The sequence below is a fragment of the Condylostylus longicornis genome, unplaced genomic scaffold, assembly GCF_029603195.1.
Source record: "Condylostylus longicornis isolate FDR11 unplaced genomic scaffold, ASM2960319v2 ptg000065l, whole genome shotgun sequence".
In the NCBI taxonomy this organism is placed as follows: Eukaryota; Metazoa; Arthropoda; class Insecta; order Diptera; family Dolichopodidae; genus Condylostylus; species Condylostylus longicornis.
In genome coordinates this window covers 321,888-346,623 of record NW_026578033.1, presented here as the reverse complement: position 1 = coordinate 346,623, position 24,736 = coordinate 321,888, and the positions used below count along the sequence as shown (strand labels likewise).

The following is a 24,736-nucleotide window of genomic DNA, read 5'->3' as shown; positions in this document are numbered from 1 at the left end:
GGCTTGCGTCAGTAGTTAGTACAAATTTTTGGTTGAAATTTGGATATTTTAAAATTGGGTCCTTACTAATTATGTCCTTAAGTTTGTTAAACGCTTCTATATATTTTAAATTATTGGTATCTATTTTATTATTTTTCTTAAGGCAATGGGTTAACGGTTGTGCTATTTTGGCATAGTCTTTAATGAATTTACGGTAATATCCCGTAATTCCCAGGAAACTTTTTATTGCTTTTCGCGTGGTTGGAAGTTTCAAATTTTTTATTACATTAATTTTGGAAGGATTCGGTTTAATGCCTTTATCGGTTAGCAAATGGCCAAGATATTCTGATTCTTTTGAAAAAAATTTACACTTATCGATTTGAATTTTTAAATTATGTTCCCGTAATTTATTGAAAATTTTTGAAATAGCTTCAACATGTTCCTGCAAGGACGTGCTAAAGATTAATATGTCGTCTAGATATACGACACAACATATATTAATGAATTCGCGTAACACATGATTCATCATGCGTTGAAAAGTTGCAGGAGCATTCTTTAACCCGAATGGCATCCTGATGAATTCGTAGTGACCTTGTGGGGTCGAAAACGCGGTTTTTGCTTGGTCATTTTCATCAACGAGTATTTGATGAAATCCCTTTGCAAGATCTATTGTGCTAAAATATTGGGCTCGACCAAGTTTATCAAAAAGAGAATCGATGTTAGGGATTGGGAACTTATCGTCGATAGTGATTTCGTTAAGTTTTCTATAATCCACGACTATTCGCCATTTTCTTTTACCTGAACTATCAATTTTTTTGGGAACTACCCAAATTGGGGAGTTATAAGGTGAATTACTATGTTTTATAATATTTTGGTCTAACATTTCTGCTATTTGTTTTTTCTACTTCAAATTCATGAACCTTTGGAAATCGATACATTTTGGAATATATCGGCTGGGAGTGTTTAGTTATTATTGAATGCTTCACAGAGTCAACACAGGTTAATTGTTGACCTTCCTGATAAAACAAATCCCTATTTTCATATATAATATTTTTTAAGTTTTTACACTCTTCTATATTCAAATTTTCGTCCTTGATATGATTATAGATTTCACTCGGACTCAAATTTATTGAATATAGTTCGTGTGTTTCTCTAAATGGGCAAGCATTTTTAAATTTTGTAACTTTGCCCCTAATCTCTATTTCCTGATTCTCTAAGTCTATTTTTGCACCAACTGCATTTAATATGTTTTGCCCTAAGATAGCGTCGAAGTTCCTATTATTAATGTTTACAATTTTCCAAAGAATTTTCGCACTATGGTTAAATTCCATTGGAACATTTGTGAGTTTTTCAAACAAAATATTATTGTTTCCAAATAAGGTGTTAATTTTAATTGGTTTTTCTAATTTATTAGGTTTAATATGAGGCAATATATTTTTATTAATTATAGAGGTAGTAGATCCCGTATCTATTAAGCAATTAATTTTAGTGTTATCAATAGTAAATTCTACTATTGGTAAATTATTTGATTGCGAGGCTCTAACCGAAAATTTTCTTGGTTATCCTCGCTGTGGTTTACGTCAACTTCCATTGGTTCGGAAGGACGATTATTTGATGTATTATTGTTATTATAATTTCTATTCCTTGCACTATAATTATCATTATAATTTCTAAAATTTCCACTATTTCTGTTAAAATTTGAAAAATTTCTGTTATTATTATTATTATTATTATAAAAATTACGCGGATTGTTATTATTATTATTAAAATTACGCGGGTTGTTATTATTATTAAAATTACGCGAGTTGTTGTTATTATTAAAATTATGTGATCTGTTGTTGTTATTGTTGTTATAGTTATTGTTACGATTATTATTCGAAGGATTATTTTGTCTTTTAGAGTTATTGTTATTTTGGCTGTAATAGCCGGAATGATTGGGACCTAAAGTTTGTAAAATTTCATGAAAAGCGTCATCTAAAGTGGTGACGTTTTTCGCTCGCAAAAACATACTATCTGAACGTGGTAACTTATTTAAAAATTTTTCTAAAATACTAGCCTCATTGTTACTCGGGCTAAATTCTATTGGTTTATTATCATCAAGGTTATATTTAAAATTTAGTTTATTTAATATTTCATTTAGATCTATATAAAATTGACTTACATTGTTATATTTGATTAAATCTGCCATTTCTTTAAGCTTTAAATAACTTTCCTGGACTCCAAACGTCCTTTTTAGTTGCCGTTTTATGCTATCCCAATCCGTGGTGGTATTAATTTTTCTGATTGAATCAGCCGCCGGTCCTTGTAACTTGTTGGTGATGATTGATATGATGTATTCTTTTGATCCTTGATCCGGTGCTAGGTTTATAAACGTTTCTGCATCTCTTATAAATGAGCTGAGATCGTAGTCCCTGTTACCTTTGAAGTTGGGTAACGATCTAGCTTCGGTTATGAGATCGCGAATAGTAATTGTATTTGCCATAATTACCTTTCTTTTTTTTTTTGTTTTTTGTTTTTATTTTACTTATAATTTATTGTTAAGGATTTTATGTGATATTGTTAAAAATAAAATTGAAATTTGTTGTTAAAATTTTTGTTATTTTGTTATTCGCACAAAATATATTTTTCCTTTATTTTATATAAAAAAAAATTTTTTTTTTTTTTTTTTATTTATTTTATTCTAGGTTCACCCATTAATTCTTTAAAAAGAAAGCTAATGTTTCAGAAAAATGTTTTCTTGATAACTGTCACTGTTTTGAAATTTGTGTTAAGCACTAATTTGCACTAAAATTCCTTGATAACTGTTACAGTCTTGAAACTAGTTATTTTTCTTTTTATTTTAATAATTAATATTAATTTACACTAGCCGGGCAATCCTACCGACTGCGCCAGTTTTGTGTTTTATATTTTCCTTTTTTTTTTTTTAAAGGAAAAATAAATAAAGAGTTATATTTTGTTTATGAATTTAAAACAACTTTATTTTATTTATTTGAATTTTTATTCTTATCTTTTTTTTATTTAAAATTCTCACAATTAAATTCTCACAATTTAAATTTATTATTTATTATTTATAATTCACAATTTTCTTATATGACAATTTTATTCAATTTGATTTTCTTATGATTTATTATTTTTAATTTTAACAATTTAAATTTATTATTTGTTATTTATAATTCACAATTTTCTTATATGACAATTTTATTCAATTTGATCTTCTTATGATTTATTATTTTTAATTTAAAATTTATATGGCAATTTAATTCGATTTAATTTTCTTACAAAGATAACTTTTCCTTCCTTTACAGGTAATATATGACAATTACTATAATATATAAAATAACTGATGTTTTTACTTTTACGGCTAACGACTGATTAAAACTTAATAATTATAAGAAACATCACATAGTAAGGTAGTTTAAATGAAATTTGTTAATTAAGCATTTTTACATAGCATGATTTTTACACGCGCAAAAGTATAACAGGTAAAAATGCTGATGTGATTATTTATTTTAGAATTTGAATTTAATTTAGTAGAAAGAATAAAAAAAAAATATTTTAAAAGGAAAAAAAATTGTTTGTTTAAATTAAGTGGAAGTAACGGGTAGAATTACAACTTTATTCGGTTGTATAACTGAATATGTAACTTGCACACACAGACCGACAAACCGACAGGTTGCTAAAAATAGTTTGTTTACACTTCCCTACTATGGAGAAGTGCATTCCCACCGGAAACTCGATATGCAAAATTTACATAACCTACCTATTGTATACACAATACGGTCGGTAAAAATTAAAAACAAACTAAGTAAATATTAAATCACAATTTAAAATGGATCAATTGACTATGAAAAAAGAACTGCAACAAAAAATAACACAAATAGAAAAATAGACGAATACTATAAACATTCCGATGGTACAACCGACAGATGAATCATCACTAACAGGGCCAAAAATGGAGCAAGATTTGAAACACATATGTAAACTTCCAAACGCTGTAAAATAATAGCAAGTATTTGACAGCAGCCCTACACATTATGTTTCGTAGATAAATAATTTAGAGAACATCTTGAGAGACTACAAAATAGTAATGTCAAAACTAATTTACCGTGGTACAGCACATTCGACAGAAAATCAGAAAACCAACAGATTCAGTGCCCATTTCTCAAAATATCTTTGATAATAGCTGGAACGACATTAGGGCATGTTTATCATTACATTACGCAGATAAACGTGACTTAAGAACTTCGGAACACCAGATGTCCAATCTAACACAAAAAAACAAGACCATCGGTGAGTTTTATGCCGAAGTAAATCATCAACTGTCGCTCATTATTAACAAAATCAAAACAGAAAACTACGGCCACGAAACCGTCACTGTATTGAGCGAGACATACCGCAACTCTGCTCTCGATGTGTTCTTCAGAGGTCTCAACAACGATCTCTCAAAAATGCTTATAATACAGCGACCACAAAGCATGCCCAAAGCCTATTCATCCTGCTTGGAGATTCAAAACCTACATTACCGGAATATACAAATGCATCCCAAACATTCCAATAACGCAATTGTTTCTCGTGTAAATTAGCTATTCGAAAATAAAGCAATATTTAAAACTCCAAAAAGATATCAACCATCATTAGCGAACTACCAATAGTACGTTCAGAAGCATTCGATATCCACCGAAAAGATTTCCACAAAGCCAAACCAAATTGAACGATAATAGCCTACCTCAAAAAGCCCATATAACTCACCTGTGTGAGAAAAAGATGGACGCGTCGTCCATCAAAAAATATCGACTGGTAATAGATTTCAAAAAGTTAAATGCGGTTACTGTGGCTGACACTTATTCCATTCCAAACATTAGTGCAACAATAGCAAGCCTTGACAAATCGAAATATTATGCTTCAATCGACCTAAGATGTGGATTCCATCAGATAAGGGTGAAAACCAGTGACATGCCGAAAACTGCTTTTTCGACCTTAAATCGCTTTTTCAAAGAATGATGGATTATGTCTTAAAGGAATACGTTGGTAAAATTTGTCACATATATATCGATGATGTAATTATATTTGGTGATAACAATGAAGATAAACATCTCAAAAACGTCGAAAAAGTATTCGATAAGCTCCTGAAGGCCAAGTTAAGAGTAAATCTGGATAAAACAGGATTTCACAAAGAACAAATGGAATTGCTTAGTTACATAATTGCTGGACAAGGGATCAGAGCACATCCAAAAAAAGTGAAGCCGGTAATAAGTATTAAACCATCAGAAAACCTTAAAGAATTGAAGGCACTCCTTGGATTAGCAATATAGTACAGGCGATTTATAAGGGACTTTCCTCAACTTAATAAGCCCCTCACAAACTTTACTAGATTATAAAATGCTCAAATAAGAGCAGATCAATCAAAGAAGGTAAAGATAAAAATTGAGCCAAGAAGAACTAAAAGCGGCTAATGACCTAACGGAAGTTCTCTAATCATCCGACCTTCTAATATTTCCCGACTTCGACAAAATATTCAACTTCACCTTCAAACCAAGCAATAGAAGCCGTTTTGTTTTAAGGGGATATAGGAAGAAACAAACCCTTAATATACATTTCTCGATCACTCAACAAGTCCGAAGAACACTACGCAACCAATGAAAGGGGGATACTGGCGTCCGTATGGTCAATAGATAAATAGCGCAACTATCTTTACGGAGCAAAAAAAATTAAGATCCTCACGGACCACCAGCCATTAACGCTTACACTAAGTACCATTATGAAATACTTTACAAGCCTGGCTGTACCAATAAGGGGGCGGATGCATGAAACAGAGGTAAATATCTTAAGTAATGAAGACACAAGAAGTTCCTTAACGGACGCTGAAGATGAAAATAAAGAACCTCAGGACCCTTCATCGACAGATACGACTCATAGTGCTGAAGACGGTAGCTCGGATCTGATACCTCACTGTAAAAGGTCTATAAACACATGCAGAAAACAAGTAATAATTGGCGTAGGAAATGGAATCGTAGCTCATGAAGAACAACATTCGAATTTCAACAGACATTACGTTAGCTTCTAAAAAATCACCAAAACTGAACTGTATACTATATACAAATGCTGCAAGAAGTACACCGAGAGCATTTCCAGTCTTACAATGTAAGGATTACTCAAAGAATTGTAGAAGACATTCTCCTAGAGGAAAACAAGTTAAAAATAATCGAAGATGTAATAGGAGAGCCCATCATAATTGGAAGGAGAATAAGGAACAAATACTAGAAAAATACTATTTTCCTAGCATGGCATGCTTAGTAAAAAAATACACCGCCACGTGTGATGTCTGCCACACTGACAAATACGATCGACAGCCGAACCTCAACTAAAAAAACACCCATTCCAACATATCCAGCGGAAGTTGTACACATTGATTTAATACAAATCAAGGAAGAAAAATCTGTCACATGTTTTGACAAATTTTCAAAATTTGTTAAATTTTTCAAAATCAAAGACAGGTCTGCAATACATCTAAGACAAAAACTGACAAAGGTACTCCACTTTTTTACAGTATTAAAAATTATAGTTATGGACAACGAGCTAAGGTTTACCAGTCCAATCATCAAAGACTATCAAAGAACCTTAGGAATCGAGATATACTTGACTCCCACTCAAAAAAGTGAAATAAATGGGTTCATAGAAAAATTACATTCAACCATCGAGGAAATGGCAAGGTATTTCAAACAGGAATACAGAAAACTATCGTTGAAACAAATTATAAACATGACAGTCGACAAATGCAACAACTCGATACATTCTGTTACTATGAAAAAACCAGCGAATATCTTTTTTGAAGGAGCACAACGTTTCAACTAACAAAATCTACACGACTTCCAAAGAAAAGTGCATGAGGATATTATAGCGTAAATTCAAACAAATCAAAAAAAGAAAATAGACAAGGAAACGAGCAAAAGACAAACTCCCAAAGAATATTATCCTGAAGAAATCACTTACGTAGCCAATAAACAAATTAAAGATAAAAACAAACCAGTATTTAAAAAAGAGCAAGTTGCAAGAAATAATAGGGTTACCATCTCCAGCGAATCGGGGAAGAGAATTCACCCGCAACCACCTAACCAATTTTTTTTCTTTTCAGCTTTTGGCTCTGGTTAAGGGCACCAATAAAAACCCTGCAAATTTATAAATAAACAATCACCGATAGCAATCATAAAGGAAGGAATGGCACAAAATCTAGATGCAAGCTACAAACTGATTCACTAATTAGACCAAGTCAAAATAAAATTATGGAAAACAGTAACGAGCAATATAGAATAAACTTAATCCTGATAAATATCACAAAACGGAACTTTGTATCAATAAAGATGCCAGCGAAGGTAATCAGTAAACAATTTTTAACCAATTAAGTTTAATGAAGGAAGAAGTAAAGGAAATAGTCAGAGCAATCAAATTGACAAAGGCAAACATGATCAACACAAAATTACTTAACAAGAAAGAAATTCACCGAATTCTTGTTGAAAGCGAAAATCTACCCAATTCCAATGTGATAGTCGAATATGCAACACCATCAGTAGCAACAAAAAACTCAACAATGCTTTGTATGGTGTCAATACCAAAAACAGGTACTATGAAGTACAATTACATCAAGATAAGAGCACCTATAAAAAATAACAGTTAATTGTCTTTAAATCACTCCGAATTATTAATGAATCACGATAAAATATTCGGCATCACCAATCAATGTCACAAATATAAGAATATCATCATTTTGCAGAAAACCAAATACAAGAACTCCAAACATGTCGCAAGTTGTACCAACGGCCATACAATATAAATCCACTAACAGAAAAATTAAACTAAATCTCGAATATTTTACTAGCTGAACTTAAACAAAACCAGGGAACTAAAAACACTTTTAAATTAAAAAAAATTTAAAAATTAATTTAAAGAAGGGTTGACATAACGCTCGATGTTAAGGGTTAATTCTGAAAGTTAATAAAAATAATTATATTTTTTAATGTCATGGAATTTGCCGTTTATAAATTCGTAAAAGTTTGCGGTTTCGGAAATACTCGTACAAGGCGTCAAAAATTTAAATTTTACAAATTTTAAGAGGCGATAACTTGAGAGGAGGTGAAGATGGAAAGAAATTTTTATTTTAACGAAATGAACTATTTGTTAGTGCCTAAAAGCTAGTAAAATTTCAGGCTCCTACAACCTGGGGTCTAGAAGAAAAGCAACATCAAAAATTAAAAAAAACGAATTTAAGATAACAGTAAATTTGAACAGCCATTTGGTTTTTTTTAATTCTAACTACAGTATGCCTTTCTGCGTTTGCAAAATGTTAAAAATGTTTATGGTTTCACTGCAACAAATAGTTAAAAAATGGCATTTTTTGGGTTTTGGGTGGTAAAACTTCTAGAGGGGGTGAGATAGGTAAAAATTTTGTTCTACGGAAATAAGCTTCTAATAAAGATCTGTGTACATATTAAATTTCAACTTTTTATCTTCAAAGGTGTAGAAGTTTTGTAAAGATGTCCACGGACGAAATTTTTTTCAAAAAATTTTTGGAAAAGTGCTAAAAAGCGGACTTCCAGTTCTTTCATTAGAAATAAATGTTTTTTACAACGAATTGCCGTAAATTCACTAACTTGAATATATACCCATTTACTTAAAACTCGTAACAAAACATAATATTCAAAACTGTGGGTGAACATATAGAATTAAATTTTCCAAATAAGGAAAAGGTTTAGGCAAAAACAAAATAATTATTTTATTCAAATATATGTATATACATATGAATGTATTAGAATTTAGCATTTGACAGTTTTTCGCTCGAGCAATAAAAATAATATTTTAAGTGAATACGTAAATTATGTATGTATATTTTTTAAAGCTTGCTGACGAAACATAATATTCAAAATAATAACAAATGAAGCATTAATATTCACATGCCAAACACATCTGATGTCTTTGACAAAAGCTGACATTTATTTACGTTAAAATTATTTCGATTTTCCGAACCAAAAATATGTGAGATCTTCATAATTTTCAAATATTATTTATTTCTCGGTTTGTGTTTCTAATAATAACGTAAAACGTATCATTTATTTCTTGGTTTGTGTTTCTAGTAATATAAATTATAAATGAAAAATGTGCTTTTGTTATACAAAATTTTTTTTAAGAAAATCCTAAAATAGGGCTATTTCGGAGCTAAAAAGTTTCAATGTCAGATTTTTCTGACCCTATCTAATGCCTTCTGTCCCATCTCTCTAGCCCTTGTAGAAGTACGCGTACTTTTTAAAACTTCTAGAAGTACCCGTAATTTTTGGATGCCTTCCGCCTATAACAAGTTATACACTTATATGTATACGTGATCGTATGGTATTTCTTGCATTTAAGAGCAAGTAGGTGCTGTTTAAGTAATTTAACATGAATTGAGTACCCCGTACAATGTTTCATTATGAATTTTATCAATGAGTAGACATGTAAATCTATTTCCGTCAGGTAAAACAATAGGTTGCCTCTGGTTATATGGTAAAATTGCATTATGTAAACGATCACCCACTCTAATTATATCGTTAGTGTCAACAAACGGGACCAATTTAGCCAATCGACTCTTGCTCGATACCGAGCCCTGTTGTTTCAAAGATTTACATTCAGCCGCGAAGTGGTGTCCTTATATAAAACGAATGAGTTCATACAGCGATGCCTTGGCCTCCTTTGATGTGATGTATTTTAATTTGATTTGATTTGAGGGATTTCTGCAATTTTTGATAAATCTTCGCATGTAGCTCAAAATTCTCAATAATCTTTGCAAGCTTGATTGCTTGTTCAATAATTCTGATAGCACATTGACGTCTTGGCAATTTGTAGATAAGTAAGCTGTTATTCTTATGTCGAGATCAGTTGACTTAGCTATTTTCTTACGTGGCCACTTTTGTTCTAGTTTTCTAAGCTATGTAGGACCATTCCACCACATCGTATTGTGCTGCAGTTCTAAGGGATAAACTCTCCTAGATGCGCAGTCAGCAGGGTTTTCATTCGACGGAACATGTGACCAAACATTTTCACCAAGGTTTTCATGGATTTCTGTTACGCGATTTGCTATAAATGATGACCGTTTGCTAGGGTGAGCTGAAAGCCATGCCAGCACTATTTCCGAATCTGTCCACGTCTTTACATGAAAAGATTGCCTGAAATTCAGAGCAGTTATCACATATTTCATTGTTTTGCTAATAACAAAGCACCATTTAGTTCAAGTCGGGGTAGCGAATCAAACTCACATATCGTTTACCATCTGAATCTGTAATGCAAAGATAAACTACTGCTGCCTAAGCCTTTATTGAGGCATCCGAAAAGCCATGCATCTCTATAGAAAATCCAGCAACTCAGTTAAATATTTTGAATTTTTTGAAACCCATAACAACATTTTTTTCACCTGTTATTTCCTCGTCCCAATCTACTCCAGATAGCCAAAGTCGTTGCATGATCATTTTTGCGAAAACGATTGATGGCGCAAGCCAACCAAGAGGATCAAATAACTTAGCTATTTCAGACAGAACCTTTGTTTTTGTCCACGTTATATTTTGAGACATATTCATATTAGTTGTATATACAACTCTATCAGTCGATGGATTCCATTGTATACCCAACGCAGGAATTGTTTCTTCTTCACTCATATTTAACGTTAAATTGATCTCACGGTATTCTTTCGGCACAGTATTTAAAAGATCTTGTGAATTTGAGGCCCATTTTCGCAGTATAAAACCACCAGCTCTCATTAATTCAATTAATTGCTTTTGCACTGTTAAACCTGTTTTTACGTCATCGGATCCCGATAGAAGATCATCAACGTAAAAGGATGACAATGTTATTTCAGTTGTAAGAGGGAACCTATGACCTTCATCTATGGCAAGTTGCTTTAAAACCCTAGTTGCAAGATAGGGAGCTGATTTTGTTCCGAAAGTGACTGTTGTCAATTTAAAATCTTGTATTGAATTATCCGGGGAATCACATCAAACAATCCTTTGGAAGTTCACATGTTTAGGTGAAACGTATATTTGCCTGTACATTTTTTCTAAGTCGGCGGTGAAGGCTATTTTGTTTATTCGCCATCTAATAAGCAACGAGGATAATTCATCCTGTAACACTGGACCCTTAAACATTTTGTCATTTAATGGCACACCTGTACTTTTAGAACGTGAAGCATCGAAGACAACTCGCAATTTTGTGGTTGTATTACTTTCTTTGACTACTCCGTGATGAGGAAGATAGCTCGAGCCCATCTCGTCCAAATTATTTCATTTAATTTTCATTTAATTGTTCCATGTGCCCCATATCTAGATATTCTTGCACGCACTTTTTGTAGCTATTTTTTAAACCTTCATCATTTTTAAAACGTCATTCCATTGCCAATAATCTGCTAACAGCAACATTTCGTGATTTTCCAAGAGACGTTTCATCACATTCAGGTCTCAACGGTAATTCGACCATGTATTTACCATTTGATAGGCCTGTGTGTGTCCTCATAAAATGTAACTCACATTGTTCCTCCTCCAAAGTGAGTAATTTTTTAGTGGATACCTCCTCAATCTCCCAGAATTTCTTGAGTTCTTCATTTAAATTATCGCATTTATGGAAATTTTATATAAAATTAGTTGTGTGACTCGATTCTTGTACCTCTCCAGACAAAATCCATCCAAATATTGTTCTCTGAGCAATGGGTGTACCAACTAGACCTTTTTCCACGCCATTTAAAATAAGCGACCATAAACGTCAGCACTCAGAAGCAAGTCCACCTTAGACGGAATATAATATTCTGGATCAGCCAGTTTTAATCTTCTGAGATGCATCCAATCGTCCCTAATCACTACTTTTTCCGGTATCATGTGCGTGAGTTTTTGCAATAATAGACCAGTGACTTCAATCCGTTCTAGACCACAATGATTCAAAGTGCCCAAGAAAAATTTCGCTGAAAATTTGATTTGGCAATTGATGTTTTTCCAACACTATGTATCTGTTTGCAGATTTCCTTCCGCTTCAAAACAATTTGTTGAGCCAAAGTCTCACTTAAAAATTATGCGTCGGGCCCAGGATCAATTAAAGCTAGTGCAACCTGGTATCTGCCAGAAATCATTCAATAAAGAACACATTGTTTCATTTGTTCATTTCAGTTCATTTATTCGCAATTAAGTTAATATTCACTATTATCAATTAATGTCTATTGTCTGTACATGTTATTATAAATGAATGAAGCAACAGTTTTTTATCTTAATAAAATGTATATTTGTAAAACAAATTATTACTTTCAATAAATTTTGAATTTATATTATCTTATAATTGGATACAATTTAACAAACAATAATGTTTTAAGAAATTAGAATTTAATACTTAAATAAAATTGATTTTGGTACCGATTCCCATAGTCACGTCACTTTCGTGACGATTGTCACCTTGTTGTCACGTCACGGAGAATGCTTTATTCCCATAGTCACGGAGAGTGACGTGACAAAATTTTGCTATACGATGGTAACACATATTTGTTTGACATTTCCAATAATAATAAATATTGAAAATCAAAAGCGTTTTTTTTTAAGTTTATAAATTCAAAATTTAAAATGAGTTGTATATATTTGTGATGGTCATCTGACGAGGAAGAAGACGAAGAGGATGAAAAAAAAAGAAATTTAATTTCCAAAAGAAAAATGTTAAGGGATAAATGTGATCCTTTAAATTTACCAGACGCAGCGTAAGTAAATAATTCCTCCAATGTCGAAACAGAGATTTTAGAAGACCATCCAATGGAAGAACCATTAAATCTGTGGTAAAAAGGAAAAACGACATAAGTGGTTTTTTGTTACTTTTCAGTAGAGCAATTTTTAACTTTGAATTGAACTCTGAAAAAAGTTAATGAACTTATTGTTATAATTCTTTTATCAATAAAAGTATTCATAACCTGACATATTTTAGTTCTCAAATCTAGACTGAAAGTTGAATATTAAGGAAGTTATGAACTAAAAACAAATTTGTGTAATTCTTCCCTTATTTCAAACGCTGATAAAGTTAAACACAACTTTACATATGTCATTTTCCCCAAATCCTTTTTATCCAACTTACCAACACATGTTAAGTTATGTCGTTATTCCAAATCGCCATGTATATTTTTAAACTATACAAATAAACTTATTCTTTTTTTCCAAATTAACAGGTATGTGTAATCCGGTCTTATGTATTAAATAATTAATAATCAAAATTAGAAAAAATTTAACTTTAAGAAATAAAATAACAATTTCCAAATACTATCTTTTATTTAAAGAACTTAAAAACATATTTAATCAATTCATTTAGGAAACATAACATACTTTATATAAAATTAAGTTGTAATTTCACATACATTAATAAAAACAAATTCGTTATTTCAGCAATATAATCAAATTTTATTATGATAATATTTTTAATTTTCAATTCCGTTTTCATCCAGAAAAACATCGTCATCTGTTATATCGGGATCCAAATTTGGTATAGTATCATCTGTTAAATTTTTGTAAAAGTCATGGTAACATGGTGCTATTAAGTCCAATAACGAAACTAAATCTTTTTTTTTTCATTTGATATAACTGGTCTTTCAGTAACTTGAGTTATGTCATTAACACTAAGATTTTTAGTACCACGTTTATAAATATTTAATGTTTTGAAAGGTAAAAATGCATCTAAGGAATTTTTGTATTGTATTTTAAAAGGATCTGTTTGACTATATTTAAGCCACTTAATATTTTGCCAAACAAATTTTTCACCACTTTCATTAAATTTTCTCCAAGTAAATTTGGTTTTTTGAAAAGCTACCAAAGTCAAAAAATTTATCTGCCATTTCAGTAACATGAAACTGATTTTTGCCACCACAAGTTCTAACAAATAGGTACCATTCATTTGGATGATGAATTGGAGCAGAATACTTTTTCTTTCTTCGTTCAATTATTGCATGATCTACATCACTTTCCATATGGCTAGGAATTTATGTTCTATTGTTTTGATATGTGAATGTATTTGTAAAAGTAAAATAAACATTGCACTAACGTACGAATTTTTGTTTTGTCCAGCGCAGGAATCACTATACAAAATCAACGTGTCTATTTTAACATTTGCAGCTAAAGAATTTAATTTAAAAAATAAACAGGATGAAATTTCATTTGCTCCCTTTTTACCTTCCGCCTCATGCCATATATGGTTAAATGCTTCGTTTGTTTCGCAATCATGTATAGTTAAGTTATATGTAAAAAGTTTTCTTTTATAATATGAAACGTTTGCGTTTAGGTACGGTGTTGGAAGACACTGTTGTAAATCAAATGTAAATGTTTTCATACTTATATTTGATTTAGATAAATTTTTATCTATTTCTTTAGTTTTATACGCTAAATCGGCTTCTATATGGTGTTCTGTTTGTTGTAGTTTAAGTACTTCGTATTCAGGTAGATTTTTTTCAGTAAAATCAAGTTTCGCTTTCAAAATATCACATTTGTTGCATGTATCTATTTTTGGCGACTTAAATTTTAAATTTTGGGAATGAAAAATTTCTGCATATTTTGTAATGCTAATTTTGGGGTTCGCATCGTTCGAACAATAAAGTTGAAACATTTTGGCTATTGACAAATCTGAGCTTAAATATTTTTTTGCAGTATCCCGCCGGGAGTAATGACTTTCGTACGCTGGAAAGCTTAGAATGTGATTTTTAATACTCTTAATTTTATTTTCATCAAGTTTATTTTTTGGAACAGCTTTTCCACGCCCCTCAGTAAAGTTTGAAGTTAGTTTCTTTTTGGTTACACTTCTTAAAAATCCTGGTGATTCTCCAAAACATTTCATAAAACATATTTTGCAAACATTTATTTTATTACCGTTTATTTCAACATGATAGTAAATTGTATTTTCTCGGTTTTTAGGGTTTGCTTCTGATTTGTTTAGCTTCTGTGATAGTTTTCTTGCTAATTCAATATTTCCTGAAATGTACAAAACTCTCTTTTCATACGAGTTCAACGCCCAGTATTTGTCGAACAAACTTTTCTGTTCATTATGAGTAATTCTCTTCATGCAAAGTTTTTTGCAAATACTCAAGGGCAAAAATTTGCGATAACTAACTAATTTTCCCCTTTTAGAAATGTAGGACTTTCCAGAATTTCGTTTTCTTTTTATTTCTTTTTTTGAATTAGGTTTTAGCGCACCCGTATTTTTTATTGTTGTATCGGTTAATTGAAAACTATCCTCCTGTTGCAAAGAATTTTCAATTTGCGCACCCATATAACTTAAACTATCATCTGATGAAACGGACGGCATTTCAAAGTTTGGGTCAGCTATTTCATTATCGGAACTAAAATCTGATTTGAGTTCTTCATTTAAATCATTTGTATGTATTTTATTTTCTTGGTTGGACATACCTGATGGTAGTATTTATGAATGTAATTAGTTTGAAATAAGAAGATGCACATATAATTTAATAAAAACTAATATATAATGGTAATATTCAATAATATAATATAATTCAAAAAGCATTATGCACATCTATATTATATTTTACAAGATTTTTCCAGTTCATGAACAGGTATACATATAATCTAATAAATAACAAAAACAAAAAAATGAAAATAGCAAAAGAGAATACTGGGTAGAAACATTACTCAATTGATTATACATACTGTAAAGCAAAAACAAAAAATGAAAAGCGAAAAGCGAAAAACGAAAGAGAATAAAAAAAGAGTAATATTTTTTTTGTTTTTTTGCTTTACTACCATAAACAAAAATAAAAAGCAAAAGGAAGCGAAATATTTTAAATGAGTTAAGTAAGAGTAAAATAATTTTTTGTTGTTGTATTTAACATGGAATGAAATTAAAAAAAATAAGACTAAAAATTGTGAGAGATATAAGAACACGAATAACGTTACGTTACGTACTAAGGCATTTATTCTTCGTGTGCTTGCGAAATTTCAATTGAGTAAGTAGCCAAGCCAGGTCTGTATAAAGAAAAGAGGCATTGATTTTTTATTAATTCACATTCACTTTGGTTTTAAAGTTTAGCGTGAAAGGTACTATTTCCTTTCCTTTTAATTTTGTTCGGCATCAGTTCCCCATCCGTCTTGCATATGCCATGTCTATAAATAAGTCCCAAGGGCAAACTTTTGAAAAGGTTGGCCTCTATCTCCCCCAGCCGTGCTTTTCGCATGGGCAATTATACACAACATGTTCAAGAGCCATAGACTCCAATTCTTTAAAAATTCAAGTCAAAGATACGGTTCGTCAGGGAAAAATCGATGATGGAAATATTTTAACAGATAACGTTGTTTATAAGGAAATTTTTCGTTCTTAATTGTTAACTAATTCTTAAATTGAATTTTAATCATATCTATGTAATTAACAGTGACACATATTACATCTTAAAATTTATTAAATTAAAAATATTTCCATTACTTTTATTTATCATTAGTATTCAAACCAATATGATATTTATGCATGTACAAGCATATACCTGCATATGTATGCCATAATATGTACAAATTTTTCTAAACTTATTTTAAAATTGATTGCCACAATCCTGTTTTTACAACAAATAATGCTGCTTATAAGCAAACCACAGGGGCCCCTAGTATACATATAACGTACCTGTTGTTTTTTGCGAAGGTAGATAACTGTATTTGGTTTAATTTTTTATGGTAGAATTTTATGGCATTTTATAGAGCTTTCAAAAATTTTTAATCAAATATTCACGATGTTTAATTATAAATTCACTTATTTTTATAGCGTTTACAGTAAGCAAATCAACAGTTTCTGATACAAACCAATCGCATATTAAATGTGAATATTAAATTCAATTATTTATAGTTAAAATAAAACAACAAATACGTACATACATATGTACTTTTATCAGCCAAATTGAATGAAATTTTTTACTATGAGTAAGTTTTAAAAACATCAAAATATTGATTAAGACTATTATTTATATTTACCTATTCTTTCCTTGCTAACTATTAGCTTAGCCATTTCGACAAGTCTTTGAGCTCTTGTAATCATTTTAAACACAATTTTTTAAATACAGTATATAACTTGATATATAATAAAAGGTTATTAATATAATAAAATGACCTTTTTTTTATTGAAATTTTTCAGTTAATTTAAGTGTAAAAATCAAATTTACTAAGCACTTTTTATTGACAAACTTACTTACACAAGAACTCATTTACAACTGTGAAACCTGTTTACATTCGACATAAATGCACATGTCGACATAATTTTCTCAAAATTTTTTAAGTTCTCTCGGAATAAACGAATATGTACAGTAATGTTCCGTAATTTATAGTTTTTGATTTTGCCAAAAAAATACAACTCAACCTATGCTTTAAAAAAACTGAGTTCACATTTTGGAATAAAGACAAAATCGAATTATGTAATGAACAAAACGGGCTTCTATCGCGGAATAAATCCATAAGTCAGATATCTTGTTATGCTTTTTGAACAAAAATTAAAATCCAGTCAAATTTCAATTTGGAATAAAAGAACATGTAAAAAAATTAATGAGTTGTGTGGTTATTCCAATTGTAAAAAAGCAACAAAATGGGTTGTGCTAAAATTCCATGCCTTATATCTCTTTTATTTTTTAACCGATTTTCACCAAAATTTGACACAATATGCATTTGCATATGGAGAAGAGCATGGTGGTAATAACTCATTTTGAACATATCTCGAGTTATGTCGTTTTGGCTTTTGACCACAGAAATAATATTGGGGTTGAAGTTAGAAGACATATAATGAATTCTATTTGTTAGCTAAAAAAAAAAAAATAAAACGAACGAATAAATTTTGTACTTCATTTTACTTACACATGTATGCAAAAAAGAATTATAAAATAAAAATTGTTTTAAATTCCTTTTTCAAAATCTAATTTTGCTTTTAGGTTAAATATTCCGTTTTCAAAATGAGTTTTTTTAAATTTTTTATTTTCTTTCAGTCCTAATTTCTCTTCCCTCACTCTTACTTCACGTTCCTTTAATTTTAAATCCTTTTCTTTTAGTTGAATTTATTTTTCTTTTAGTTGAATTTCTTTTTCTTTTAGTTGGATTTCTTTCTCTTTCGAATAGTTGATTTTTCGTAGGTAACGTACACATTCATCCATTTTTGAAGATATTGATTTAAAAATGTCCGTTTGTTTGTTTATGACAACCATTCTTTCATCAACAGCTTGTTTGTTTGCAATTTTCAATATTGATGTTGTGAATGGTTTTTTTTTTAAATTTTCATTAATAGTATTTTTTTTATCATCATTAATATTTTTATTGCTTTTGTTGTTATAATCTTCAACTTCAGTTAAGACATTGGCTGTTACATTTGATAACATTTGGTCTTCCAACATTTCAAATAAACCCTCATTGTTGCTGCTAGATATGTCAGTTATTTCTGTGACCATTTCAGATGAGATATCTCGTTGTACGTCCTCTTCTAGACCAAAAATTTCTCCACCTGAATTTGCTACTTTATCCAGTTGCAAGATTCTTACAATTTCTTCTTCTAAAGAAGTGAATTCATATAATTTATTCAACCCACCCCCGGTTGCCTTCAATTCTTTTTTATTGACACCTATTTTTTTCCTTACTTTTAATTTCATATCTGTCCATATCTAGAATATCAAAAAAATTAAAATATAAACACAAAAGGATCTAAAATTGTTCAAACCTTCTGCCACTCCGACATTGTTTTTATGGGTGGTCCTAAGCTGTTAAGCTTATCTGAAATACTTTTCCAAATTTTCCTATAATCGTCTTTATTTGGCATAACATTTCTAGCCAAGTAAACGTTTTCTGCCATACATGCAACCAAACATTCAAATTGTTTTCTGTTTGTAATTTTTATACTGTAAAAATAATTTTTTTTTGTCAATATTGATTAATAATCGTTTCATTTATATTAATAATTTTGTTTAATTTTATTTTCTTCTTATTTTTACTCATTTTCTTTTCTAAAAAAAATACAAAATTTCCTTAATTAAAAAAAAACACAACTCTCACAAATAAAAACTGCGTGACGACTGTCACTCGATTTTCGTGAGGGTTGTCACGAGCGTGACTACAAGAATAGCAAATTTTAACTGTCACGGTGACAACCCCGTGACGTGACTATGGGAATTGGCACCTTTAAATTAAACTTTGGTAAAAAATATTGTGATGATATTCGGTGGTTGACTACTCTTTTTCGAATGAATTCTGGAAAAAATCGTCCTTGCTTTTGTTAATAAAAAATTTTAAAAATAGTGGTACCTTTTTGCCTCCGAATCTTGCCATCATCGTACTTTTTCTTGTTAATTTGCCTTTTATTAAACACACCGCAATCTGCTATTGCAATACTCTTTTTACCTTAATTCATAATGCTATAATACATCATAAAGTGTATGTATAAAATCGAGTGCTACATTAACAGTTAGTGCGTTGACCTATTTATATACTTTACATCAGTGGTCGTAATAAGGTTTTATGTATCGTGCCAAAAAAGATGTGTTTTTTCAAACCAATATTTCGGCGTGCCGAATCTATTCGATAAAATTAAGTAGTATTGAAAATCAGAATACTTATATTCGTTTTTATATTAATTTTTATTTATTTCATTTATTATTTTATTTTTATTTATATTAAAACATAAATTTATATAAAAAAAACTTAAATATATTTAATCAACAAAAATAAAAACAAAAATATCAGATATGTGTTTCAATATCAACTTATGACGCGTGCCAGCAAAGTTTCGAAGAGTGCCAATCTTGGCACGCGTGGCACCTAATTGCGATCATTGCTTTACATGATCATATGTTCAATATTATTATACACCTTTCCTTTTTAACAGCATAACTTTCTGTTATGTTATTACGCATGGCCTTTAAGTTCTGCCAATGTGTTATCGTAACAGAAAATTAATACATGACTATTTTTATCCAAATACACAAACTGTGCCATTCGCAATAGATTTTGATTTGTAGATGGAATCTACATGTAATAATTTGCGTTGACAAGTTAGTGACCAAAATTATTTTAACAATTAGTAAACAAAAATAAACTTTCGAAGCAGATGGATAAATTTAGTAAGTATAATATTTTATTTTTAAATTCTAATACCATGCTCATTTATTATATCTTTCTTTTTGCAGGAAATCAAAGATGACTAATTAAATAATTTTTTAAAGCAGAGATGGTTTGCTAAGCTGTAAGTGGATACCAAATTTCATCGCAGGTAACTTGATTTCCAAATCAATTTTTGCATTGTATGTGTACTCATGCGTATTATTTATTTTTCAGGTTAATATTGCATTAAAGTATAGGTATGAAAATATTAATACAGATCCGAGGATATGTACTCCATATTTTTAATTCTGTAAAGGTATATTTCTTTGTGTTTTTTTTTATCTCTTTTTAAGTGCAGGTGAAGCCAAAACTCAAATAAAGAAAAGGTTTAGGGAAAAACAAAATAATAATTTTATTCAAATATATGTATGTATGTACATATAAATGTATTAGTATTTAACATTTTACAGTTTTGCGCTTGAAACAATAAAAATAAAATTTTAAGTACATACGTACATAAATTTTGTATATATGTATATTTTTTTAAAGATTGCTGACGAAACAATATTCAAAACAATAACAAATGAAGCATTAATATTCAGATGCCAAACAATATCTGATGTCTTTGATAAAACTAACTTTTATTTACGTTAAGATTATTTCGATATTTCGAACCAAAAATATGTGAGATCATTATATTTTCAAATATTATTTATTTCTCGGAACATATAGAATTAAATTTTTCAAATAAAGAGAAGGTTTAGCCCAAAACAAAATAATAATTTTATTCAAATATTATGTATGACATTTGAATGTATTTAGCATTTTACAGTTTTTCGCTTGCAACAATAAAATCAAATTTTAAGTAGATAGGTACATAAATTCTGTGTGCTTATTTTTTTAAAGGTTGCTGACGAAACATAATATTCAAAATAATAACAAATGAAGCATTAATATTCAGATGCCAAACAACATCTGATGTCTTTGATAAAAGTTAACTTTTATTAACGTTAAGATTATTTCGATTTTTCGAATCAAAAATATGTGATATCATTATATTTTTAAATATTATTTATTTCTCGGTTTGTGTTTCTAATAATAACGTAAAACGTCTTATTTATTCCTTGGTTTCTGCGTCTATCTATAAAGTATAAAAGAAAAACGTGCTTTTGTTATACAAAAATTTTCTCTGAAAATCTTAAAATAGAGCTATTTCGGGGCTAAAAAGTTCCAATGTCAGATTTTTCTGGTACCTAATTTTTTGACACCTGAGAAGTAGCTATATATATATAATAATATAATGTAAAATAGGATAGTTTTTATAGAGTTATACGAAATATGAATAAAATATGAAGGGAAATTTAAGGTACACAATCTGGTGAGTAGAGTGGTAGTCTAATAACCAGAAGGTTATTAGATCGATGCTTGCTTGGATATTGTCGTATTTTTCTTTTTTTTTGGGGTTATTTTAAAATTTTTTTTTCTATTTTGTTTAAATTTTTTGTTTTACTTTTTTTAATATATAACAGTTAAATATTTTATAATTAATAAATTAACTTTTCTATATGAATAATATTCAAAACTGTGATTTGGCATATAAAAATAAATTTTAAACACATAATTAGTAAATCATGGGGGTAAACATACAGAAATAAATTTTTCAAATAAAGAAAAGGTTTAGGCATAAAATAATATTTTTATTCAAATATATTTTTTCGTTCGAATAATTAGAAATAAAATTTTTTGTAAAAACATACATAATTATGAATGTATACCTATTTTTTAAAACTGTGGGTGAACATATAGAATTCCTTTCAAATAAAGGAAAGGTTTGGGCAAAAACAAAAAAATAATTTTATTCAAATATATGTATGTACATATGAATGTATTAGAATTTTACAGTTTTTCGCTTGGAACAATAACAATAAAATTTTAAGTACATACGTACATTGTAATAAAATTATGTTTGGCAGGGTTGCCATGTAATAAGTTTATGGTTTATTTATATTTTAATTATGTTTTCCCTAATGGCGATAAACGCCGATCTATCCAAGTTTGGCACTACTGCCGATTTGGAGAATCTTCAGTTTTAAAAAGAAAAACAAGATGTTTGTAGTTTCGATTCAAAACTTTGATTGTTTATTTTAAAAACTTATTCTACTATTTATACTAAATTCTTATTCTAAATTTACTTTAAATTGTTATTGTAATATTTACAATATGTTTCTTAAAATCTAGGTTTCTAGTTAATTATTTCTATTTCCTGGAAAAGAAAGTGCAATTCATATACCTTCATTCACTCATTACTTAAAATTACGTCAAACAATAATAATGACTGAAAATGCATAGGCTTGCATTTTTCATATTAACATTATGCATACCGCTTTATACTCTAATGTATAATATAAACATAAAGGTATGCATTGTTGTTATACACATCATAAAGTGTAAGCGAAACATATGTTCACCATATGATAATATGCCGCTTGTTTGCAAGTAATGAAATTTTAAACCGTTTAGGTAAGTATATAGCAATGTATGTATGCTATGAATATATTATGGTAATGTACGTATATCGTGAATAGGTAGGTATATAGTAATGTATGTAATTAATGTATGTATATTGCATATGCACTACACCCTTTCCGTTCGGAAAAATAAAATTTTTTATTGAAAAAAAAATTTTATTGTTGTTTGTATATTTTTAATCTATTGTTATGTATGGTTTTTATTGTATTTTTTATTTTTATTTTGGAATTTACGCCGTCTGCTTGAATTAATTTGTATGGACCATTATATGGGCTATCTAATTTGTATTTATTTTCATTTTTAACAAATACTAAATCGCCTATTTGAAATTGTATTGGCTTTAAATTTATATCATATTTATCTTTTCTTTGTTGTTTTACGGTTTCAGTTAATTTTCTTGCCTGTTTGGCAGCATAATTTAATCTGGCTTTTAGTTCTAAGGCATAGTCATCTATGTCTTGAATTGGAATATTATTATTGAAATTTAAATCAGTTGGTAAAGTGGCTATTCTCCCGTAAACTAATTCGAAAGGTGAATAGTTAGTGTCTACGTGAGGCATTGTATTATAGCAAAAAGTAAAGTATGGGATTAATTTATCCCATTCATAGTCTACTGTGAAAGATAATAAATATTGATTAAGAAATCTATGATTGCGTTCTATTGCGCCTAAAGTTTGATGATGGTAAGGTGTAGATTTAAAATGTTCTACACCGAAAATTTTACTTATATTTTGAAAAGTTTCATTAATGAATTCTGTGCCAAGATCTGTTTTAACTGTTTTAAAATTACCGTAACTTAAGATAAAGTTTTCAACTAAGGCTTTAGATATAGTTTCTGCGTTTTTATTTTGAAGTGGTATTGCTTCAACGAATTTTGTTAGTTCGCATTGTATTGTTAATATGTATCTAAAGTCATTACTTAATCTTAGAGGGCCTACAGTGTCCATGCTTATTTGTTCAAAAGGTGCTGATGGCGTGTTTGTAATTTGCAACTTTTCTTTATTATATTTTGTTATTTTATTTTTATTACATGTTTGACAGTTGCTAATGTATTTCTTTACATCTTTATTTAAATTTTTCCATACATATTTTTGTTTTATTTTATTTATAGTTTTCTTGGTACCTGTATGTCCACTTTGAGGACTATTATGATGTTCTACTATAATTTTATTTTTTAATTCATTATTATCGATTTGAATTGGTGGGGTATATAAAAATATTTTTAATTCATGCCTATTATTTTCATTTATCATTTTATTGTACAATTTTTTCAATTTATTCATATTTATTTCATTAAAAATTTTGTCTTTATTTGACAAGGCTAGCACTTCTATATTTTTCTTTTGTGTAAAAATAATAAGCTTCTCCAAGATCGAACCTAAGTCGCGAGATGAATTATCACTTACTATCGGTACCATAATTTCCCCGTTTTTTATTATTGGCATGTTTTCTTTATCTACCGGATTTTTATTATTTTCATTTTTATTGTCGACAAATTTTATTTTTGGTATACCATTTATTTCTGTAATGGAAGTACAATTCCATATAAAACACTTTTCTTTATTTTTATTATTATTTTTACTTTTGTTTTTATCTATAGCAAACATGGCCAAACTGCGGCTCGCGAGCCGCATGTGGCTCTTCAACCAATTTCATGCGGCTCTCGAAGAAAAAATTAACAAATATTTTTAGTGCAGCTCAAGTCGAAAAAAAATATTCCCAAAAAAAGTTTTTTTTATAGAAATTTGACTAAAAGTAAAAACGCAGTAGAGTATATCTTTTCCCACACTTTTTAATTTTGTCAACGCTTACTTAACATATGGAGAAATAATTTGTATATATTGTCAAAACTTAAATTCTTAATCACTCAACTTAGATTTGCAGGGTCAGCAGAAAACTATTTCTGATTTCACGCAAACAATCTTTAGTTTTCAAAAAAAATGCTACTTTTTAAAAATGATATAATGACAATGAATTTCAATCATTTTCCGAGATTGAAAGAAAAAGTCGGAAATAGAAAATGGAAAGCTTAAAGAATATGTGGATAGATTGCAGGAGTTGATGGAGAATTTTAATTTACGATTTCAAGATTTAAAAAAATTTAAAATGAATAGTATTGTATAAATTTTCTTGTAAATCCATTT

General features: G+C 29.4%; 1 protein-coding gene across 3 annotated transcripts; it reads right to left on the bottom strand.

Moving 5' to 3' along the window:
- Positions 1-17,046: 17,046 nt before the first annotated feature.
- LOC129612310 (uncharacterized) lies at positions 17,047-22,579 on the bottom strand. Of its 3 annotated transcripts, none has more exons than XR_008697220.1 (4): positions 22,012-22,579; positions 18,688-19,537; positions 17,838-18,631; positions 17,047-17,783 (listed from the first exon to the last, which is right to left on the bottom strand). XR_008697220.1 is itself a non-coding variant. In XM_055525851.1 (2 exons), exons 1-2 carry the CDS (start codon positions 18,817-18,819, stop codon positions 18,035-18,037), a joined length of 729 nt encoding a protein of 242 aa, XP_055381826.1. In that variant the 5' UTR covers positions 18,820-20,533; the 3' UTR covers positions 17,798-18,034. The 3 variants fall into 3 exon arrangements, 1 of the variants encoding a protein (XP_055381826.1); XR_008697221.1 differs by lacking the exon at positions 22,012-22,579 and having other exon boundaries at positions 18,688-19,214; positions 19,269-20,533; XM_055525851.1 differs by lacking the exons at positions 17,047-17,783; positions 22,012-22,579 and having other exon boundaries at positions 17,798-18,631; positions 18,688-20,533.
- Positions 22,580-24,736: the final 2,157 nt, after the last annotated feature.

What these genes read in the sequence shown, in the direction of transcription:
- LOC129612310 (XM_055525851.1), bottom strand. Translation starts at nt 18,819, where the DNA reads ATGGCAGAAAACGTTTACTTGGCTAGAAATGTTATGCCAAATAAAGAC. An exon ending in CAATGTCGGAGTGGCAGAAG is followed by an intron (nt 18,632 to 18,687) that starts GTTTGAACAATT and finishes TTGATATTCTAG; the next exon opens with ATATGGACAGATATGAAATT.